The 23533-nt window shown below is 39.5% G+C and overlaps 1 protein-coding gene across 8 annotated transcripts in view; it reads left to right on the top strand.

Annotated features, from left to right (window-relative positions):
- Nucleotides 1-23533, top strand: part of STRBP (spermatid perinuclear RNA binding protein) — a 67107-nt gene that overhangs the window by 23785 nt on the left and 19789 nt on the right. For 5 of the 8 annotated variants that reach the window (XR_014619012.1, XM_084299091.1, XM_084299090.1 and 2 more), the window contains exons 3-15: nt 1525-1739; nt 5697-5862; nt 8516-8660; nt 14127-14221; nt 14657-14752; nt 15506-15617; nt 16212-16309; nt 16735-16846; nt 17710-17802; nt 18614-18813; nt 21217-21375; nt 22337-22471; nt 22845-22985. Coding sequence is in view for 7 of the 8 variants with exons in the window: in XM_084299091.1 (XP_084155217.1) it covers nt 1525-1739; nt 5697-5862; nt 8516-8660; nt 14127-14221; nt 14657-14752; nt 15506-15617; nt 16212-16309; nt 16735-16846; nt 17710-17802; nt 18614-18813; nt 21217-21375; nt 22337-22471; nt 22845-22985 (1767 nt within the window). In the remaining variant the exon portion in view is untranslated. The remainder of the gene's footprint in view (nt 1-1524; nt 1740-5696; nt 5863-8515; nt 8661-14126; nt 14222-14656; nt 14753-15505; nt 15618-16211; nt 16310-16734; nt 16847-17709; nt 17803-18613; nt 18814-21216; nt 21376-22336; nt 22472-22844; nt 22986-23533) is intronic. The other 3 variants (XM_084299087.1, XM_084299089.1, XM_084299092.1) reach the window with 2 other exon arrangements.

Below are 23533 nucleotides of genomic sequence, written 5' to 3'. Positions count from 1 at the left end.
AATTGTGACATAGACCTTTGAGGGACCTACGGATGTGATAAGCCAGGAAGCCTTGACCAGTTCCTTAACAAGGATTCAACCCAGAGGCCTTTCAGATCTTTCACAGCCCCCAAGAGTGTGTGCGGTTCCAGGGTATGTGCTGTTAAACTCATGAAGTGGAGGTACAACTGAGGTAAAGCAGGTCCAGGTCCCTGTTTAGATCAGCTAAGTCTCACTTGGATAAGTGTGTGGCAAACCATAACCTCCTGGCACAAGTCACCCCATCAGTTACATTTACCTCTCTCAGCGCTGTCACTCAGGTATTACAGTCTCACTGTAAACTCTTTAATTAGCAGTCTAATCCCTTTCTATTCTTTCAAATTCTTAATAAACTATTTTTATGTCATTTCTTACCAGCTTCTCTCTGTCCTAATTTTCATTCATGCCTTTGTAAATCCCAGTGCAGTTTGCTAAGCCTCTCTCAGTACTAGGTGGTGCCTGTGACTTCATGTGCAGCAGCAACAAAACCATACGGGACTGGCTATTTCACTGCCTTCTAAAGGGGTTGCCATTGGCTCTAGCATAAACTGAGGAGAGGTACAGCTGCATTCAGCCTATCCTGAACGAGCAAAGTTGTATTTGGTGAGCATTGATGCCTTCTGTAAACAGGAGTGTTCTCCTCATCTGCCCTCCTCTACATGGGTATTGCCCCAAGTGCTTTCACCCTGGACTACTTAAGTTCTGAATTTCCCTGCTTTGAAATGTGATTACCTTTTGGAATCAAGGCCCTAGTTTTTCTCTATGCTTTGAGCTATCGAGCCACTGAAGCTTGAGACAAGTCAGCAAAGATCACTGAAGTTCAGGATCTTTTGAGTTCCTGCAAGTATTCCCGGGCAGGGTGTTTCTCCCAGTTCTGTTACTCAGCCTGTATCTCCAGGATAATGAAGATCTTGCTTTGAGCAAGATCAGGGCCTACGTCTGTTCTCACTGGCTTTGAAAACGTAATCTAAATTAACAAGCAAGTCATCCCTAGGATGAGGAAAGTCAGAGACACTTGAAAGTGAAGGGAGTTGCCCAGGACCCTGGATTGGCTGTTGCAAAGCTGGGAATGAAACTCAGGTTTTTCTGGTCCCCTGCTTCAGCACCGTAGCCTTATACACAGCTTCTTCAAAGTGAAGGGGGATAGGCAGGAGAGGAGTGCACTTCTGAAGTACAATTAATTTCATCCTAAAGTGGGATAAACATGAACTGTGCTCCAGATGTGACTGTTGGAGTTGCCAACAAAGTGATTCTAGAAGAGTTGCTTGTAGGCATCTAATCTAGGTGCCATAAAACCTACCAAAGGCCTTATACATTTTACCAGTTTAATGCTGATTCTGCATTAGTGTTTGGTCTCTCCCTCCCTCTGGTAATCTTCCAAGATTATAATCCATGATCATGAAAAAACACCTGCCTGCATCTGTCAGAGAGGATTCCCCTTCAGACGATGTCCTTCTGTTGATAACCCAATAACTTTCTTTTCCCCCCTTTCCCACTTTGTAACAGAGATCTATCCGATCTTTTGCTAACGATGACCGCCATGTTATGGTGAAACATTCAACCATTTATCCATCTCCAGAAGAACTTGAAGCTGTCCAGAACATGGTATCAACAGTAGAATGTGCCCTTAAACATGTCTCTGACTGGTTGGATGAAAAGAACAAGTCTGCAAAATGTGAGGGTGACGTGGAAGCAGAGGAAGCTGCAGAAAGCAATGCCAAGTGAGTGAGTTGAACCTCATAATGTGTTACTGTATGGCTTTGAATGAGTTCTTTTCCTCCTAAATAAGTGTTGTAGTGTTCCTTGATTCTGTTGCATACGAGTATTCATAGAAGGAAGTGGATATATTTGCACTTTTTGAGGTGGAGCACACAGGATGAGTGCAGGGAATAGTAATACGTCCAATGTAGGCAGCAATTGCTTTCTATTTCATTATTTATTTTAATGTGATACAGTCGGGTTGCATTTTAGCAGACAAACTTCTCAGCAATTATAAGTGAATATATGTCCCTGTAACACACGAATGCAAATCCACAGCTGTGTAGCTTAGGGACTCCATCAGTTTAAGAAATAAAAGACTTTTTTTTTTGTAAACTCTCATTGTTTATCCAGCAAACTAACTTTTCTAAGGATTCATTATCTACTGTTATGTAGTGCTCTCCTGAGTGAAACATCTGTCTGCAGTATTTCTGAGTCAACTCCCTGACCAGGTGCCCAGTTTTGTTGTTGTAGCATAACTCCAGTAGTTGAGGAAGAAGCTGAAACAAATGGCTTCTTATTTTAGGTTTCTTGATGTATGACTTCTTAACTTGGGTGCTTCCAGTTCTTCAACACTTCCTGGCTAATCCGTCATGTGCTCTGCAGCTCCTGTCAGTGTTCTCTCAGGTCTGTGGATGAGGAAGTGAAGCACTAGTTGGCTACCTGCACAAGCTGGAGAATTGGCCCATACAAACCCAATGAGGCTCAGCAAGTTGCAGGCTGCTGCACCTGGGCCGGGGCAGCCCCAGACATGGGGCTAAGATCACCTAGGTGATCTTTAAGGTCCCTTCCAACCCAAGGTGTTCTTTAGCTCTCTGATTCTGTGAGACTAACAGCAAAGTTGTCATGACTTGAAAAATCTGATTTCCTGTTCTCTTCCTGTTAGAGAATTCTTCTCCACTGAACTTAGTCTGGTTACATCTGTAACATAACCTGCGCCAAAGGTGTAGACAAGGGCTCTTCCAATCTCCTTTCCTATGTTGTGTGCAGTATTAAGAATGTCTGCTGCTACATGGGCTTTGCCCACTTATATTGTGTTCTGAAAGCTGATAAATAAAGTGTATTCTTTATCCATTTGTATTAGTTACGTTTTCTGACACCTTTTACGGTAGTGAAAATTTTATCGAGGCCTTTTAAAAATATGTATTATTTACCAGGACACCAAAAATTAAGTTGTTCACATTTGGGGGCAGGAGGAGGTACAGCCTGCACTAGCAGTAGGAAATGGAAATGCAGATGCTCTATGCTATGTGCTTCTGGAGTAGGATATGGTTCAGTGCAGATAATGGAGGAAGAGCTAACTGAATCGGGAAGACTGTGTCAGTTCACAAATTGAAAATACACTTTACTGGCTTAAAGTGAAAGACACTGATCACTGCTGTATTTATCAGTTATTTCTAAATTCATAGTGATGTATGTCTGAAAGTATAAGAGAAATGTTGCTTCCTGTTTTTTAACATTGGGGTTCCTACTTCTTGCCAGGCCTCTCAGATTTTCAGAGTAGCATTCGGGAAATGCAGTATAAAGCTGTGGTACACCTCACTACGTGAATGTACTTCAGTTTGGAAACAAGAAACGTGCTAGTGCATTAATTCTAGAGGGGTGGAAGAAGCAGATAGCGTCCATGACTTGCTATTTTGCTGTTCTGAACAGCATTGCGGATTCTACAGAAAATTCTTCAAGTAAAGTAGCATTTTTCCACAGGTTTCTTTCTTAACGTTCAGGCTTTTCTTTGATTACCTCTACTACAAAGTTATGGGTTTGGGAACTATTGAAAGAAAGTGCTTGCTCTGCATGAAGTTTAAATGGAGCACCACCTACTCAGGATACACTGATCTACATCAGAAACGGTCAGCAGCATGAAGACCATCATATGATAGCCTTGAAAAAGTAAATGTACAAACAGTCCCTCATTTTGATTCTGTGGCTTTCTGTTTCCCCTAATAAATATTTAACAGACACACTCATGAACACTGGCATTTTTGTGTTAGGCCGAGCTGTGTTATATCACTTTTTTGGTGTGAAATCTATTCAAATAGAAATAGCAAAACACTTAAATTCATGAATATTTTTACATAAATTAACGTGCAAATTGGTTTAAGACAGAGGGATTGTATTGCCGCTGGAGAATAATTGCAGTAGACTGATAGGCTGCTTCTCCACAGACGGACAATTAGGTTCTGTCATCTTCTTGAGAAAGGTTCAGTGTCCTGCTGAAGGACTGTCTTTCTTTCCTTTCTTGCCATGCAGTGTACTGTATGTTTTGTGGGTGATTTCCTAGCATTACTGGCAGCATATCTACATGTCTTCTAAAGGGGATAACATAGGCACAGGATGGATTCTTCAAAAAATAAAAAATTGAGGACCTGCATTAAATGCTTTTGAGATAACTGGATAGCCTTCTTGCTTTCACACCTGTGTGTGCAGGATGTTTTGTGCTTGAGCTCTGTTACAAATCTGGAGTAACTATCCATGTAGTATTAGATTTATAAAATAGTTTGTGAATTTATGCATTTGCTTTGGGGCAGATTATTTTACTAATCTCTTTACAAGCTAAGAGGGGCTAAAATAGTATATTTCCCCACAATGTAAAACATCTTTATGGCAGTTACAAACTGTATCTAAAGGAATTCTACGTTTTCACACTTACTTGCATCAAGGTACTGGTAAAGAAGCAGAGCATGCTGGAAGTTGAGAGGCTGTTTGTTTTTTTAACAGTATTTGCTTGTTTGCTTCTGGCTGTTTCAAGAACAGTGGAATTACCCTTGGTTTTCCAAGTCCTTTTATTTTCTACTCTGTTGTGTAAGCATCCATTGCTGCATTTCCGTTTAAAATGCATAGGCAAAGTTAGTAAAATGATTTGATGAAGATACTTCTGAGTGAAGCTTAGGATTTCTCAGGATCTATTTGATGATCATTGATCACAATGGGATTGGTTGGTTTAGTTTTGTTTTTGTTTTTATCCAGTCTATCCTTTTGGACGGTAAGAATGACAGGAGCAGGGTGCTGTCCTTCTGGCAGCAGTGGCTTGCCACTTTCACTGATTACATACTTTCTGTGGTTTTTATAACAGAAATGTGCCACTAGTTGGTGCCACAGTGTTTGAGATGCATCATGTGGCAATACCTGGCTTTGAACTATCAAAGGTGCTTTTCTTGCATTTTTTTCCTTGCTGTTTTTATGCAAGTTTTGTGTTTTTTTTTGTAGCCTAATAAATTGTTTTTTGTTGCATTTTTCTTCTTGATACTCAGAACTAAAATGTTCTTATGTTGCTCTGAAAGTTGCTTGCTGTGATCTGTAAAAGTTCCCCTGAAAGTTAGTGGGGAGTAGAACCGAGCATTCAGGCATCTGTTCCTGTAGGTTTCAGTAGTGAGACTTGTTGAAGAAATTGGGCCTGGAAGTCTTTCTAGAATTAGAAGCTTTCCTGAAACATCAGTTTGTACTATGTGCTAAAACTTCAGAAGTTGGTTTTACAATTTTTAAGATAAAAGTTTGAGTTTATGGATCAACTAAAGAAGCATTGAAAAGGTATGTGGCCATGTTTGGAGTTGAAGCATTGCTAAAAGACAACTCAGATCACTTCTGCTAACAGGAAAAACTTTGTCGGTTTAATTATTGTACTCTTGGTAGATATGCAGATAGTTAATTTTGGTGTTTTTTTGTGTGTGTGCTTTGTGTCTTAAGCTAGGCAACTTCTGCATTCATGTGAATTGCAAATCAGTGTTTCAATTTTGTCCTTTTTTTCCATAGGAGCTACTTGTATAAAAGCACTCTATGCTTTTCATTTTCTGATCAGTGGTATGCCACTTTAGCACTGTAATCAGACCAATCCATTCGTCTCTTCACTGTGATAGCATAATGCAAGTATTTTGAACATGTGAAAATACCATTTTAATTACTCAGAATTATTTCGTTTCCAGGGATCAAAGTGGTCGGACCTTGTGTGGTGTTATGAGAATTGGCTTGGTTGCAAAGGGCTTGCTGATAAAAGATGATATGGATTTGGAGCTGGTTCTCATGTGCAAAGAAAAACCCACAAAGACGTTGTTATGTATAGTCAAAGACAATCTCCCAGTTCAAATTCAGGTGAGTTAATTTAGGGTAGTCCTGTAATAATGACTGACAGCACTGCAAGGTGTTTTGGGGTAAAGGCTGGAACTTCTTCCAGCAAAAGAGGCAAATGACAGAGATTAAAGAATATGCTTTGAATCTAGGACATCTAAGGAATGTAACATCTTTAATGGGGTGTTATGAAGTAGCTATTTACAAAACTTAACATCTTACTCCTGATGCTGCCTAATCCCAATTTGTGATGTCAGTTTTCCTGTGCTGGCAGCTAACCTTTCTATTTGGTAACTAACCAAGCTGATTTTTGTTCTCTGCTCCAATCCACTAACGTGAGCTAAATTGCAGTCCCAGAAATCTTCCCTGCTCAAGCATGTGAGTTGGTCTACGTTGTTGTCCCCTGTCCCCCTGCCTGAACTAAGTTCTACATTGCAGCAGCTTTGCTTTGCTTTGCTTAGGCTTTTCCAAAATAAGTGCCTCTCCACTTCTGAAGTGAGAACAAGACAATTTAGGTGATCACTCATTTTAGCTTATGTTACTCATGAGCTCATAATTCTTTTTTATCTACAGCTATTTCATTCTAAAGTTGGCATTCAATAGGCATCACTTAAAGCTAATGTTGGTCTCTGTAAAGCAGCCAGGGTTAATACCTTTTTGACAGAGTTCTGAGCTTGAGTCCAGCTTCCAGATTGAGACGTGCCCTGTTCATGAGACACCGTGCCCCAAAATACTCCAGTGCAGGTGCCTCTCTCCAAACCAGGTCCAAAGGGGATTGGTTTCTCTCCTGATCTGCTTTTCTGCCTTGTGTTTATTTTTACATAGACAATGCAATCTGCCATTTTTGACAGTTGTTTGTTTTCACTGTTCATTTGTTCACACAAAGGGCTTGTTTTAATGAGGTAATACCGTGCCTGCAGATGTAGCCCTATCCATAGCTGAAAATGATAGGAATATATTGAATGGTAGAGAGTAAACTTCACTGTTTATATTCAGGTGTGAGTTGAGAAGGGTTGAAAATAAGAAAAGTTGACATATGCTTGGTTTTTTTTAATAAAAAAAAAGGCAAGAACAGCAGAACAGCCATAACTATAAGACATACAGACTGCAATAAACTCTGGGGACAGCAGGTAAGGTCTTATGGGGAAGCAACCTGATGGAAAGGATTACAGAACAGTTGGGGTAAGAGGAATCTAGTGAAACAAGCTACAACTATTATGGCAATAAGGAGAGGTTCTGCAAACACATTGGAGAGATGAGGAAGGTGCAGGTTCATTAGTGGGCAAAACCAGCACATGATGTACAGAGACATAAACAACTTCTGCTTTATCTTTCTTTGAAAGCTAGCTGTGAGCATGCTTAAAGAATTTCATCCCAAAAATAAAGAAGATGAAGTGCAGGCCACAACAAGAGAAGCAGTAGTTAGAACACAAGTTAAATACGTTCTAACTTCATAATCTTGCTTAAACATACAAATACAAGCAGCTGACTTTAGGATTCATCTTTGGTTATCTCTGTACTTCTGAAGGTTGAGAGAAGACCCAAAGGGCACTGAAATACCTTTCAGACACAGATCAGTTGAGAGAGTTCTGACACAAACTAGTGGAACACATTATTAGGCAACTTACATTACTATCTACAAAAGAAGTCTAAGCAAGAAATAAAATGCTTGAGAACAAATCAATTTTAAAAATGCACTTACTGATGTCTTGTCAAGAGAGGAAGGTTAGGTTTTCCAGGCGTTCTCAGGAATCTTCTGGGGCTGGTATTAATGAGGTGGGTGACGCTGGAGAGTCTTGCATTCAGTTTCAAGTGCTGTGTGAAAAGGGAGTGAGACAGATGGACAGTCAAGTTGGAGAAAATCAAAAGAGAAGACTGAGAATGAGCACCTAGAAAAACACTGAAGAAAGGTGAAAATGATTGTGTTTGGAAAAAGGCAAGATGGAATGCAGGTGTAAGCTTCAAAAAGACATTAATGGCTTTTTATAAAGGGACAGGCATTCAGTACCTTGCATGGCTACCAAAGGTAATTTAAAGTGTAATTTAAAAAGTAATTGGAAGTATAGCAAGGGGCAGTTGTGTTGTTTAAAAAAAAAAAAAAAAAAAAAAAGCTGTCTATATATGTGGGAATCAGAATAAACTGTTTGGCAAAGTGGTGAAATCCTTTTTGCTGGGGCATTGAAGACTGGCTTAGACATGGTAAGAAATGAGCCAGGTGAGCCACTGTGGCTCTTGCACTGCAACCTGCTGTCCGTTCGCACTGGCAGGCACAGTTGTGTCAGTCATTCTGCATACGAGAGCTTTTACGTTTAGAGGCAGCATTACCAGAGGTCTCTACTTCTAAGAACAGAAGTTGCTGGTGGTATTTCACATACTGGCAGCTACAAAAGTTAGCTTCTATCTTTTAATTAAAAAAAAAAAAAAAAAGTGATAGTAGTGCCTTTGTAGTGGGACTACTTAGTACTGCCATTACATTTGCTGTAGAATTTTCTTAGCTTTTTTAAAAGTCACGTTCCTGGGGTTTTCCAGTTTGTTTTTAATGAAGGAGGCAGGGCCATAGTTGCTATTGCAATGTTTGCAGGCGTCTCACTAGTTCAAGAGGTGTATGCACGTAAAGAGATTCTGCGGTTTTTCAGTTGATTAGGAGATTCTTGAAATCTTTCTTGGTGACTTTCAGAAACTTACAGAAGAGAAGTATCTCGTGGAGGAGCATGTAAATGAGGCAGCTATTATTATTCGTAACACAAAGGAGCCCAAGCTAACCTTGAAGGTGATACTTACATCCCCTCTCATTCGAGATGAAGCAGAGAAGAAGGAAGGAGGTACATGGAGCGTTTTAACGTGTTTCTAAGACTGTTCTATCAAAATGCCCTGACTGTGCAGCACAGGGATAATTAGGAAATAGGTTTTTAATTGTGTATTCTATACTAACTAGACTGGCTTTTGCCACAATAGGTTACGTTATTTGTACCTTAAAAAGATAGCAGCCACTTAATTGTCCTGTAAGTATCCAATGGTTTTCATTTGCAAGCAGCATTGCTACAGTGTTAACTTTGACACACAACCAGATCTTAGTTCTTTCTTTCAGACTTAGTGGTTAATTCTGGAGCACCCTAGCGCTGCACAGTCTTGTTTTTAAATTCAGTCAGTCAAGTGGGATTGGTTCTAGTATCTTGACAAACTTGTAAAATTGTTTCTCTTTTTGCATAAAATAACTGCAAAGCTCACAAGTATATCCTCCTGGCCCTCAATTCTTATCAACTGCTGATACATGTGTATGGTTCTAGCTTTGAGTTTCCTTGTCAATGAAATTAGGGTGCTATAATGCAGTACTTTTGCTTCTGAGTTGAGTATTGTTCCTCATGCCCCTAGTCCCAAATAGATTTAGAAAACTGTAACTTAGTTTCTTTCTATTCCTTCCCCCTAACTGCCTGACTTCCAATCTAGTCCTCAGCCCCTTGGTAAGGACGGGTAGTATCAACGAGGCTGGAAACAAAACGAGCAATAGAGAAGAGCAAATGTAGCCATATTTTATTTTATTTTTCAAATCTTGTCAGTAATTTCTGCTTCCGCTTCCCAAACCTATCCCTAGAAACTTTGCCACCGGACGATGTCAGACCTTTGACCAACTGGCCACTCTCTGTCATGACAACTGAGGCAGCTGGGCCCGCGTGGGCTAGGGAACTCCCTGTCGCTCTCTTCCCATTCTAGACTTGCCACAAGCCCTTTGCTTCTCCCCCCCTCCCACATGAACTACCGATACAATGGGAAATGTTGGTCAGTTTCTCTTCACTTTTGTTTGAGGCGAGGGCAAGAAGGATAACCTTGAAAGGAAACAGAGCCCTCTGGCAGCAGTTGGATGCAGAAAAATCTTACAAAACAGATGAATGGCAAAGATTTCCTAATTGTGATGTCTGTTTTATTCTCAAATTAGTAACCATGCTCTTTTGCAAGACCATTAAAATAAATTGCACATTACTTCAGTTATTCTTCAACTTTCTGTAAGATGTTGAGGTCAGGCCTGGTGTTACTGCAGCTGACGGATGTTTGTAAGGAGGAGCACAAAGTGCAGAACAAATTTTAATGATAAAAGATTTCTAAGATTCCCATAAGGGAATAGTTTTGTGCAAAGGCTTCCATCCAAATATTTTCTTGCACCAAAATGATAGCATTGTGGCAGTAAACTCTCAGGACTCCTGAATTCATCCTAAAATGAATGAGGATTTGAATTTTTATGCTTTCTTATATTTAAAGTGTATGTGTCCTATTTTCAGTGTCTTTGAATATTTTTCAAAATATTGTACTATTTTTTAAAGACTTAAAATGGTTTCACTGCCTTTGTTAGAGCAGCATTGCACTATCATTGCTGTAAAGCTAGTAAGTATTTGTAGGGTAATTGGATCCTGTCAAAGTCCAGGTGCTTTGATGTTGATTCATCACAAGTGCAATTGGAATTTACTGTATTCCTTTATCAAAGGTATGTGAAACATTATGCAGATATCACTAAATGCAGGTTTTAAAGAGTTTAAAAAAATACTTTTTTTCATAATATTTGCAACTGTTTTTAGTCACTTTAACTTGGGTTCAGACCAAAAAAGTTTTCTATCTATCAATGGAAAATACTCAGAGAAACCATCAGGTGAAAAAACCTTTTTTTGGGAAAGATTTCCAAAGTATTGCCATATTTTTTCCAATGCTCCCAAAAAAATGCCAACCAAACATAATACAGCTTCTGTGCAGTTCTAAAAATGGCCTCGAGTTTATTCTGTACATCCTTCTGGATGAAGGGGCTCTGAATGCTGGTCAGCTTGCCGTTCATCTTCCTTGTAAGATAGGCCCTTTGGGTCCAGGTGCTGCTGCGGGTTTGCCCTAGAGCCTGCGGGCCCCTGCAGCAGCTCCCAGTGAGCAGAGGCTGTGTGAAACTGACCAAGGTTTCCAGCAGTTCGGTGTTGGTCACTAATCTGTCCTCTAACCAAATCAGCAAGGTTAGGTGCAATGACCTCGTTACCAGTGCTCCCATCTGTTCTGTAGGAATGCTGTGTGTACCTTCATGCCCTGATGTCAGAATGTATCGAAAAACGTTCCTGGATTTCTCTTCAGTCCCCACCTCTTTTGGAAAAGTGTTCATGTTTAAACTGTGGTGTTTGCCCTATTTGTTTTTGCTGCTTGTTAGCAAAAATAAATAGCAGACCTGTGTGTGTGTGTGTGTGTGTGCATTTCAGTGTTTCTCACAAATGGCTATCCATAAAGCTCTGCTTTGTCATGTTAAGAAGTCAAGCATCTAAAATTTCTGCATTTTGCATCAGTTTAAATTTTAAACTTAAGAAACTAAATTTTTAGTCACAACATCAAATGCGAATTGGGCTTTCCAGGCCAGAATGTGGTACCTTGCAAATCAATTCTTGTTACTGAGCACTACAGTAAAACAAGTTTATATAATTATAATAATAAACAAGTTCAGTCACTGAAGTGGTGCTGAAATCAGCCTTGCTCTGGAACTGAGCAACTACTGCATAAACAGCCTGCCTTTGCAGGCAGCCAGCGATGCTCCAAAGGTGCCAAGCCCCTCTGAAGGGGCAACAAGCCACTGATGTACCTTGCCTCTGTGGAGAAGGCAGCACTCCTTGTGTGGCTGGCTGTAAGGAATGAAGTTGGCAGCCACCGTATGAAGAGAGTAAATGCAGCAAGTGGGGAGAGAATTACTGAAGGATTGGTTCTAAGTTGCAGAGTGTGAGCTAACGTCAGGGCTTGATTATGAGCTGTTTATTAAACTCTGTATCTTTGCCCTTGTTAAAACCACAAGAGAAAAAGGAAAGCTTTGCAATCACGTTTAAAAATTTTGATTGGGTCTCACTTTCCTGACTGGCAGAGCATGAAGAAACATGCCATTCTACTGAGGATGTCGAAAGGGAGTCTGCTGCAAGCCGCTCACCCTCTTCACTGCCTGTTCTCTTCATCTTTCTGTTTAATAGAATCTTGCATCAAAAGCTGGCTGACTGCAACATCTGCAAAAGGTGTTCACAACACTAGTATGGAAGTTGCAATTGGCAAAATTCTCCAAGTTACTTGTAATTTAGACCTTTGGAAATAGCCTTGATCCTGCTGGAGAAGTAACATTTCAGTCTGCTGAAAACAATTCTTATGAGAACAGAAAAGGCCTTTAATTCACCGGAATGACTGATAACATTCTGTTTATGGCCTTGTACTTTAAAGTCAAAATTAATTTACTTTGTCAACAGCTGCCACGTGCTTTAGCAGTCTTGTACAATACTAAGTAAAAGTCCCTAGGTATGTGAAAATATTGCCAAAAATCAATGATTTTGCAATCAGTCATCTTTGCTAATTCTAACGTTTTAAAATAAGATTCTGATCATTCATTGACAGTAGCTGTTTTATACAGTACGTGAGCTTTAAGCAGATGTTTATATTGTCCAAAATAAAGGTTTTTTTATGCAGCCACATAGAAGTACATTTAATAATTGTGTGCCACAAAACATTACTCCTGAAAATAAATGAAACTGCGAAGGAAACTTGGAAGTAAATTTTGTTTCAAGGTGACCTTTTGTGCTCACAGAAATCAAGTGCCTTGAGACTTTGCAGCTTTTATTTGAATAGCAGGCAAGACGAGTGATTAAGCTCAATATTGTAATAATGTTGGTGAGGGCAATAAGAAACAATGCAAATATCTGCTGTGAAGTTCATCAGGGTCAGAAAATAAGCTTATAGCACTTTAAGTCTTCATTCTGCAGACAGCAGAGCCAGCAGGTACAAAATGCAACCATGACCAATCAGACCTGCTTCTGTTCAGTTTTACACTTTTTTTTTTTTTTTTTTTTTTTTTTTTTTTTTGCTTTGGGTTCTTTTATCCATCGTAACATAATGTGATTTTACCAGAGTAACCTTCCTGGTAAACGGCATAGGAGCTAGAGTAACTGAACATTAAAGATGCAATTACATTTGCAGTCAATACTACCCAAATTAATCTATGTAAAGGTATATTGAGATGTAACTAATAAATTATGCATATAAACTGATTTTACTTTTTTCTCCTAACAACCTGATATTTTAAATGTCTTTCTGGGTACTGGATTTTGCTTATCTGGCAAAGATTTTGGACTGAATGCTGCATTTCAGTGAGGCATTCCAGGATCTCTCTTGAAACCTGCAGAGTTGTCCATTGTGAATAATGAAAAGAGAGTTTTTTCCAAATTATTTTGAAATTAAGAATAATCGTGTATTCATAGAAAAATAACATATTCATGGTTTTAGTTGAGCCATGGATTCATTTAGCTCTTCCGCTATGTTCTTCTCATGTCGGCTGAAATCTAAAATCCTTGTAACCTGAACTCTCTGATATGCAAAATTTGTCATTTGTACATAGCTTCCAGTGAATCTGAGTGCTGATCACACATTTAAGAAAAAATAAATAAATACAAATCGGGGAAGAAAGGACTGTTGTATAATATCCCTCATTACAGAATTGCTTGTGACTGCTAAAAGCAGTTTGTTGCGTGCTGGATAAAAAAGAAAAAAAAAGAGAAAGGGAAGGGTGGAGAGTGTAAAGCTCCACAGAAGATGTCTTGTCTCTAAAACCCTTCTTTGAACTTCACGTGTCAATTTTGGTTGCTGTTGGGAAGAGAAGCTTTATATAAGTGGAGACTACATCTCAATATATTAATAATCTGGTAGTTAACAAAATTCTTTCATACGTTCTGCCTATATGAAAGATTATTGTTAGCATTTACATATTTCTTTCATTGAATTATATTGACTAATACTATTCAAGAAAAAGTATTTTAAATGTACTCAATTTTTTTTAATTCTCAGCAATTGCATGGGAATAACTTCAAAGTGTTTCTACCTATTATAATTTTTCTCAATATTCTGTGTCCCTCAAGAAAATATTCCCCTTGTCAAAAGAAGCATGTTTCTGAAATTCTGTGCTACTTTTTGCACTTGGAAGTCACAAAGAAGAGAAAAATAACAATGAAAGAAGTGCTATATAGCTATTTTCTGCCCTGAAATGTTCTACATTTTTAATAAGATCCCAGATTGTCTGTAGCAGTGGCCATCTCTATTATTACTATTATTGTATGAGGAGTGAATGCCTTTGCTTCTGTTGCACACGTGCACATTTACTACCTTTAACGGCTTGTTTAAATTAAGTAACAGTGCACTTAAATTCTGGGAGTCTTATTACCTCATTGAGATGCTGCCGCTCTTTTTGTATTGTGACAGAAACCCCTTGGTCAAATTGTATCTGTCTCTTTTTATCCCATTTTTACCAGTAGATAATGTTGCGATGAAAGATCCTCCGGACTTATTGGACAGGCAGAAATGCCTGGAGGCCTTGGCGTCTCTGCGGCACGCCAAATGGTTTCAGGTTGGCTATTTGTTCTTACCTTGTTGTTACTGTAGCCTTATGAGGTTTAATTTCAGATATTTAATTTTAATGCCTCTTTAACTTCTGATTAGTCCCTAGTAGAGCAAAGGTCTAGATTTCCGAATTCAGTGCTGTACTGTATAAGGAGCAGGCATGACAGGTAGACAGCCAACTGGTCTAGAGTTGTCATGAGGCTACGAGAGCAATCTTGATATCTTGCTTCCTTTTCTTTGTCTCTCTATAAGTTGAAATATTTTACTTAATATAACTGTTGTTTTGCATGAAGCTGATTAAGTATTAAATAGTTATCGTAAAAAAAAAAAAAAGTCTATCCCAGGACTCTGCTTTTTTTTTTTTTTTTTTTTTTTTTAAAAAAAAGGCAAAATTGAAGGCCAGGTCTTTGCAGGTATATTGGAACCCTTTTGTTTGTTTTAGGCCAGGGCAAATGGACTAAAATCATGTGTAATTGTGCTTCGTATTCTACGGGATTTGTGCAACAGAGTCCCCACATGGGCACCACTGAAAGGATGGGTAAGTACAGAAAGAGCTGAAGGCAACCTGGTCAGATCTCAAATTTTCTACGGATTGTAGCGGTGTTTGGACTGGGAGAAGCAGTGCATTGTATGACACTCCTCCCTTTAACCTGCCTCCCTCCCCCTTTTCTCCCCGCTCCTCACTAACTGCAAGCTGTGTAGAAAAGTGCTTACCGGGAGGAAAGAGAATGAGTCCTGTTCAGTCTGTAAGATGTACTGACACCATGGGAAGAGGCGTGACATTGTGGGGCCTTGCACGTCCTCATGGATTAGCAGTAGAATCCCACTTGTTGCTTCCAACCTCAGTTTTTCAAGTCTTCTGCTACCATGACAGAGCTGGTCCTGTCAGAGCAGCCACTTCATGCTAGCAGCTCTGCGGAAGGCAAAATGCTCTCTGTGTCCAGAGAGGAACACTTTGGAGGTCAGCGGAGGCAGCATTTTCTCTTGCATAGAACTGATGTCCCTTTGACAGGAGGAGAATATTCACGATTTGGCTGTAGAAGGCTTTTCCTTTTAGACTAACAGTGCAGTTAACGGAGAGCAGTTGGTTTCCTCAAAAGGTGACTCAAAGCAGGGAACAAATATATGTGCCGTAACTGTCCTCTGAGATGGCAGCCTCTGTCAGTTAGACCTGTAGTGGATTAAAGCTGAAGTAAGCTGATGTGAATATTCTTCCCCTCTACCTCTCCATATTTAACTGCAGTTACAGTTACCCTTGTGTCCATACTAATCATAATTTAATGTCTTCTAGCCACTCGAGCTTATATGTGAAAAATCTATAGGTACTTGTAATAGACCTTTGGGCGCTGGGGAAGCATTACGACGAGTGATGGAGTGTTTGGCATCTGGAATTCTGCTTCCTGGTAAGGGGCCAGATTAACCTCAGGAATACAGACTGTTGTTCGGGCAGCCCAAACCCATTTAAAAGTACGCTGCTGTATGATTAGATGAAAAACACCCGCCTTGTGCTTCCCATCTGCAGTGGAACTGAATGAATATGGCTTATTATTTAAAATTGAAAGATAAAAGGAAATTGCATGGTCAAACTGAATGAAGTACTTCCAACACAGTTAGGAGTTCATGGGGAATGTTAGGTTTGTTTATAAATGAACCTTGATCTCATTAAGGGGTTCCAAACAAATGTGGACCTAATGACTAGCTACTTCATATAGATTTACTGAAATCAGCATGTCTACCCAAAACATCATTATTTCCTTTTAAACCTCCTGCTTTTAATTCACATTGTTGTACCCATGCAGTGTTCACACTGATAAGTTCTGTGGCCTCTTGCTTCATGGGTTAGCTTGCTTTGTATAATATTTGAATCCCTTATTGGGAAGGGTGCACTTCCCACTCTGCTGAAGATGAAGGCTAGCTGTTAGAATATTCATTACTCTCTTCTTTCATGTTGCTTCGTGTTTACTCTCAATAATCTGTTTTACATTTTTCCTTCCCAGGAGGCCCTGGTCTGCATGACCCCTGTGAACGGGAGCCAACAGATGCTTTGTCGTATATGACAGTTCAGCAAAAAGAAGCCATTACGCACAGTGCTCAGGTAGAAAACTCACATGGAGGAGCTAGGTGCTATAATACTCGAGATTTCAGCTAATTAATTCAACTTATTCTCTGGCATGATAGCTTATTTTAGTGGTGGTCCTGATGGTTTTTACAGTGCCCTGCACTGGAAAGATGAAATAATATTTTATGAGTGCAAGAGTTAAATACAGATGAAATACAATCCTTACACGAGGCAGCCTAATGTGTGTGCACCATTTGCATCCTACTTCAAACACTTAAGGCACAGTCCTTGGGTAGGCTCCCTGTCAATGTGTCCTGCACTTCATATTACAGAAACTGATGTGTTTAAGATTTCTAGAAATTAACATTTTCATAGAAGAAGTTACTTTGTGTCTACAAACTTAGACAACTCAGATAAAATAACATTGTGATGTAACTTGTATTTCTACTGTCATTTTATAGCATGCCCTCAGATTATCAGCCTTTGGTCAAATCTATAAGGTTTTGGAAATGGATCCTCTCCCATCAAATAAGTCATTTCAGAAATATTCCTGGTCAGTAACTGACAAAGAAGGTAGGTATTGTATGCTCTAAAAATCACTAATTTGGAAGTAAACTAGGGGGTTAATATAGAATGAGTGAAATTCCTGAGTTCCGTGCTATGAATTTACAGCAAAGATTTTTCTTTGTCAAATGTTTTTTTGTTTCATTTTTTTTACTTGGTTTGTTGTCTGTTTTTTTTTTTTTTTTTTTGCTGTTGTTGGTTGGTTGGTTTGTTTTAGTTGTTTGCCTTGTTGTTTTGTTTTGGTTGGTTGGTTTGCTGTTTGGGTTCTTTTTTGGTGGCTTGGTTTGTTGCTTTTTAATATACGTATTTTATTGTCAGGAGAAAATCTGAATGTTCTGTTCTCCAGAAGTACCAACAAAGGAGCAGTTAGGGAATAGCTGATGACTTTCTTTAAAGCACAAATCCTTTTGGCGTCTGAAGAGTAAAATTAATATTTACGATTCTTGTGCTGGGGAAGGAGAGACTTCAGACTGGTCGAAAAATGTATAACGAATGTCCATAATGAGAATTACTCATGTTTTTCCTAGAAAATAGTATACATCTAACAAAAAAACTTTCCATGTATTTCTTTTTTGGAAAAACAAAATTATTATAGGTCTTGCCATAGACTAAATATAAAACAAACAAAAAAAGTCACTACAGAATTACAGTACTTACAGTACACGTAATATTAGAAACAGACATCTTGCATGGCCTGGTGCAATGAGTAATGAGCTATTATTGGTTTACATGTAACAGTAACAAAGCTTTGACTGAAGGTTGAGTTCTTTTCTTAGTTATAAATGTGGAAAGAACAGTATGGGACTAATCAGATTCCTGCAATGGAATTTTTTTAATAGTTTATTCATATTACAAGGAAATTTATACTCTAGGTACAGGCTCATCTGCTCTCAAGAGACCATTTGAAGATGGTGTTGGGGATGAGAAAGATCCAAATAAAAAGATGAAGCGTAATCTGAGGAAAAGTAAGTGCAATGCTCCTCCATTCTCTTTTCAAAGACCCATTGTACAGTGGGAGCTGGCTTAAAAGCTTCTCACTGTTGGTGTGGAATAGCATGCGAGGAAGTCTTTGGAACAAGAAATGGCGCCTCTCTTGCCTCACATTGAAAATATACATTTCTTATGGGGCATTTGAATTTCCCCTGACATGTTTTACTAACTGAATGATTTGCAATCTAAATAGGATTGCTTGTCAGGTCATAGGAAAATTTAAGTTGTCCAAGCAACTGAAATATTTTATTAATTACTATCCTCTACCAGCTTTTTTTCTGCCAAATACTGCAGTGATTTTGCTGTGTGAAGATTCGCCTTTTTGCATTCTTCCCTTCTCAAGAAAAATAAAACGCTTAATCTACAAAATGATGATGAAAATGCACAGACTAAAACTCTCAGCATTTCTGGGATCCAGTCAATTCCAGAGGCTGTTTTGATTGTGCTACATTGGTGCCAATTCTATGTCTGGTTCTTCACTACCAATGAAACTTGTTACTCTGATATCAACCAGGAAAAATACAGGTAGCTGCAAAGGAATTGTACTAACAATATTAAAAGATGGGTAATTATAGTTACCCAAAAGTGGAATGGCATATTACAGACTTAACAGTGTCATGACTATCCTCAATCTTTGAGAGGCTGAGGGGTTGTTTTGCTCCTTTATACAGACAGAAAGCTCTTAAATGCAAACTGTTTCATTTTGCTGTTCATTTTGTTTTGTTCATCTCCCCCCACCCTTTTTTTCCCCCCTTCTCCCCTTCCTTCCCCACTATCTTGTACTAGTACTAGATAGTAAAGCAATAGATCTCATGAATGCTCTGATGAGGCTGAACCAAATCAGGCCAGGGCTTCAGTATAAGCTGCTGTCACAGTCTGGTCCAGTCCATGCCCCAGTCTTCACAATGTCTGTAGATGTTGATGGTACGACATATGAAGCATCAGGACCTTCTAAGAAAACAGCCAAGCTCCATGTGGCAGTGAAGGTAAGGCAGCCTAAAATACTCTGCTAACCCCAAATCTTGGAACATAGAGCATGAAATATGGTTAGAACTAGTAATACTAGTAAAACTCAGTAACAAATAAAATTTTAAAACTGAATTTTAAAAATGGATGAAGCTGAGGTGCTACCAATGTACTCGAAACAGAGGTTCAAAGGGCACCACTCCTTTTAGACTAGTGGAGAGGGACAATGTGGAAATGTGAAGGAAAAACGTCCCAGGGCTCTGCAGGTCAGCTCATGTGCCAGAGGACTGAACGCAGTGTCTAAGTTCTGGATTGGGGGGGTGTACGTGCTGGTTTTGTTCTGTTCTCCTCCTTTCTCCTGTTGGCTAGAAAACAGCATGTTGATGGCTCCTTCTTTCTCCCCTTCCTTCTCTGTCTGTCCATTCCTGGGTTGTGAAACTCCTTGAAACATGGAGTTGTTTCCTGTCCCGAGTGTTTGAAGAGTACCTTTGTGCACTGGGCTGAACGTAAATGATTGGTCTCCAGTCAGTTTTTCAGTAAGACTAATCTCATGCAGTCGCTAGTCAACCTACTGTTGCTTCTTGTAGGTGCTGTACATGGCAGAGCTTTTGTCTGTTAAGCAGTAATAGACTGGAATGCCCAACATGAACACCCTTGTTGTATGGCAAGAGGACAGTTCAGACTGCTAAAGCAGACCGAGCCTTCTGGGTTTCTGGGAAGAAAGGAAAGTTTCCTACAGATTTTTCATGTGAAAGAGAACCTCTTCTAATAGAACTGCACTTATGATAGGAGCAAGCGCATCTGTCATTCTGTGCTTCGTTTTGTGTTTTTAAGAACTGCCTTTTTAGAAGCTTCATCTGGCAACTTTCTGCTTTCTTTTGATTTCCGTTTTGAAAATCCCATTGTCCCTTGTGCTTTCAAGTTCAAAGTGTCCAGAACTATCTGAGGGAATGTGTTGTTCCTCAGGAAAAGCATCTCTCTGCATGTATGTCCTTCCAGACCTTCTTCCTCATACTTTTATTTTACCTCACTCCCTGCAGTCGTTTGGAGGAAAAAAAAAAAAAAAAAAAGAAAAAAGATGTATCTATATATAGAGAGAGATTTTTTATTTTTTAACAAAACTTGCCCTGAAAAGCTGCAGTTTCTCTGCCACTGAACCTCTCTGTATCTGCCATATCTGCGCTGGTACACACCCAGCTCTGTTCTCTCTCAGTCTACACGTACACAAATCCTGGGTTGAATTTCAAAACATCCCCGATTCAAGCCAAGGGCAAATGGATGGTGTGTAGATACAATTTTTTTTTTTTTTTTCCCTGAGCAAATCTGGGGCCTTTTTTCGCAGACTTACAAGAGAGCTTAGTGTAACCATTTCAGTTTCCAGATCTGATCTTTTTAAAACATAGAAGCCTTGAAAATTCACCTAAATATACAGCAATTGTACGGGAGCTGAGGCTGGGATAACCTCTGTAGTTTTCAGTTCGGTGTTTAAACAGTGATTTTTGCACTTTCTTCTTGGGACTGCGTTTTCAGTGGAGCTTCAAGTTGGTTTCAGATTCCCGGGTGCTGTGTCCGGTACCTCTGTCCAGCTAGGTTAGGTAGCTGGTTAAAGGAGAGGCTGACGTTGCTAGCTGAGGATGTTTTTGAAGGAACCGATTAGTACCTTAATTGGAGAGTAAAATTTCATTTGGTGTGCAGCTGCTGGAAGCAACAACTAGGAAGTTGTGACATGCTCCACTAAAATTTACTGCAGATGGAGTGGTTTGTTGCTCTGCCAGCTGGACCCTCCTTCATCTCACAGCTCAGGACACCCGAGCTTGTTCCCTGTGGAACTTTGGAAGCATCTACCCTCCAGTGTTCTGAAAGATGCGAGCAAGGAAGGTGATGTCAGCCCTGTAGCTCTAGGGATACACTTTGCATGACCAGCTGTCACTGCACTTTTCTAGGAAGCTCCAGAAGTGCCATCTTCTAGAAGTGCAGTGCTTTGATTCTCATGAGACTGTTTGTCCTGTTTGCCCTGCAGTCAATCTGTTCACCTGTCCATATACAGAGAGAGAGAGGAAAAAGTATGCAAAACAATCTTATCATACTGTTAAGCAGTATCATGGAGTGGATGAACTTTTTAATTTTACCCTATTATTTTGCATGGAATTATCAAGATGAATGATGCTCATGAGTAATTGCTGTCTTTGAGACAAACATTTCTGTTTGTGTTGATTCCACTTCTGGAAACCTGGAACTATTTCCCCCATTGCTGCTGTGCTTTTCTCCATTTCACACAGGAGAAAATGCATTTTCTAAGCAATCTGCCTTTATTAAGTGTATAGTGGCCATTCTTTTGTGTTGTGATTAGGCCTCTATTTGTTTATACTTGCTTCGGTAGCATTAGCCTATTTTACAGTTCATTTCATGTGCTTTTATTGTAGGTTTTACAAGCAATGGGGTATCCAACTGGTTTTGATGCAGATGTTGAGTGTGTAAGTTCTGATGAAAAATCAGATACCGAAGGCAAAAATGAAACAGTGTCTTCAATCTCAAGCAATAATACTGGAAATTCTACATCTGACACCTCCACTACCCTAGAGGTAAACATTACATAGAAAAGTACAAGTGATGGAGAGGTGTGGGGTTTTTATTTCCTGTCTTAAAAAAGGATGATGTTTTCTTTATGGCAGCAGATAAGAAACTGAGTTTCCAGTCTCAGACCTTCCATAGGCTTTGTCACTGTGCACGAATAGCTTGATTTTTATGCCTCCTTTCCTAAAATTTAAGGTAAAGTAGCCATATTATGCTTTTAAGACCATAAACTCTTTGACAGGTGTTGTCTCTTCTACTTTGCTCACATACAGTCCAGTCCTAGGAGTGGGACAACATAATCTTGTTTGTTACCTTTGGGCTTTGGTAATGCAATTTTGGTATTTTCTTTCATGTAATAGGTTTGTCAAAAATGTATAGTTCTGTAGACGGTATCTTACTGATACACATGAAGACCAATGAAAACAAAACAATTCATCAAGGGATGTTAGGAAACGTAAAACCTAATACCTCTGTGCATATTGAATGACCTAGAAAAAGCCACACTGAAGATTACATTGAAATTGGATCATTTACGTTAACTTCAGCACTTGTAGCTGACTGAAGTCGCTTGCTACGAAGCAGTATGCAGTGCTTGTTTCCTCACTGAAGTTGTAAGAAATATGGTATTCCACAAAGGACAAAATTCCAGTAACTTTAGCAGTCTTGGCAGAATGTCCCCAGAAATCATGCTAGGATCACAGAGTCATAGAATTGCCTGAGTTGTCCACTATTCTGGTGCAGCATGTTCTACTGAAGCCAAGGCAGTGTTATCTGTGATACAGGTCTGCCACTGGAACGTCCAGTGCGGTGTACGTACTGGGAACAACGAGCTGTTGCAGAGGCTTGACACGGTGATAATGCCAGCCTTCTCCAAGGGGCTGGCCGTTTGATGCTGTAAGCTATACCACTGTAGATGTCTGCCATATGAAGATAAAAGGCTCTAAAGCAACACCATAAATGTGTCTCTAGGTAAGAACTCAGGGTCCTATACTGACAGCAAGTGGCAAAAACCCAGTGATGGAGCTTAATGAAAAAAGAAGAGGTCTGAAGTATGAGCTCATCTCCGAGACGGGTGGAAGCCACGACAAGCGCTTTGTGATGGAGGTGAGTGAAACAAGCTTGTAGAGTTGGTAGGTGGTTTTAGCAACTGTCCTTCAGTCTTTGGGGTTCTTGCTGCTATGATTGTAGATTTTTTTTTGTTGTGCTTTTTGCACCGCACAGCTGTAGTGATGTTTTTCAGGCTTTTGTATCTCTTATTACAGCTGTGATGTGACTGGGGAAGGGAATGTCTTATGCTTTAGGAAAATAAAATGAGAAATCTGTCATACAGAACATGGAATGGTGTTTAGTTGTTTGTTTGTTTTTTAACTATTGAGGCTCTCTCATCACTGACCAGTAGGTGCAGCATGGTATTCCCAAGGATAAAATACTAGACATAAATTCATATCTTAACATAAATTTGTATCTTAATTTTCAGGTAGAAGTAGATGGCCAGAAATTCAGAGGTGCAGGTCCAAATAAGAAAGTAGCAAAAGCAAGCGCTGCATTAGCTGCACTTGAGAAACTGTTTTCTGGGCCTAATGCAGCAAACAACAAGAAGAAGAAGATTCTTCCTCAGGTAAGAATCGTTACTTGCTTTTTGGATCACTCTGTTACCACAGCTCTTGGGTGGTTTTATGACACATGACCTTCTAGAGGAAGCAGGTAATTTCATTTTCTTGCCTTGTGCACACACTGTAAAGTTTCTATTTTTATTCTTATATAGTAATTGTTGTAGCATATAGTATGGTAGCTGGGACTGTATTGCGCTAGTGCTATTACAAAATATTTTCCTATTTATTATTAAGGGGTTTAACCTAGAGGACACAAGAGTAGAAAAGGAGGCACAAAGAGAGGTGGTGATTAGCTAGAGGAAATACAATCAGGTTTGCTGATGACATGGAAGTCTCTTGTGTGTAAGGCCAGAGCCATACTGTGCTCCTCCACCATCTAAGATACATAGAGAATAAATCATTTATAGCTTGGCAAAGGCATTAAGTCTATGTTCTGGAGTAAGTTGAGATTTTTGCACCAGAGTTTTCAAATGAGACATTTTATTTAGTCAGGACGCTTCTGTAATACAAAGCTTGGTCTTGTCCATTAGGTTTAATAGCCACAGTGATTTCT

The sequence above is a fragment of the Netta rufina genome (genome assembly GCF_964035555.1).
Source record: "Netta rufina genome assembly, chromosome: 20".
Classification (NCBI taxonomy): domain Eukaryota; kingdom Metazoa; phylum Chordata; class Aves; order Anseriformes; family Anatidae; genus Netta; species Netta rufina.
This window is presented reverse-complemented; position numbering and strand designations above follow the sequence as displayed.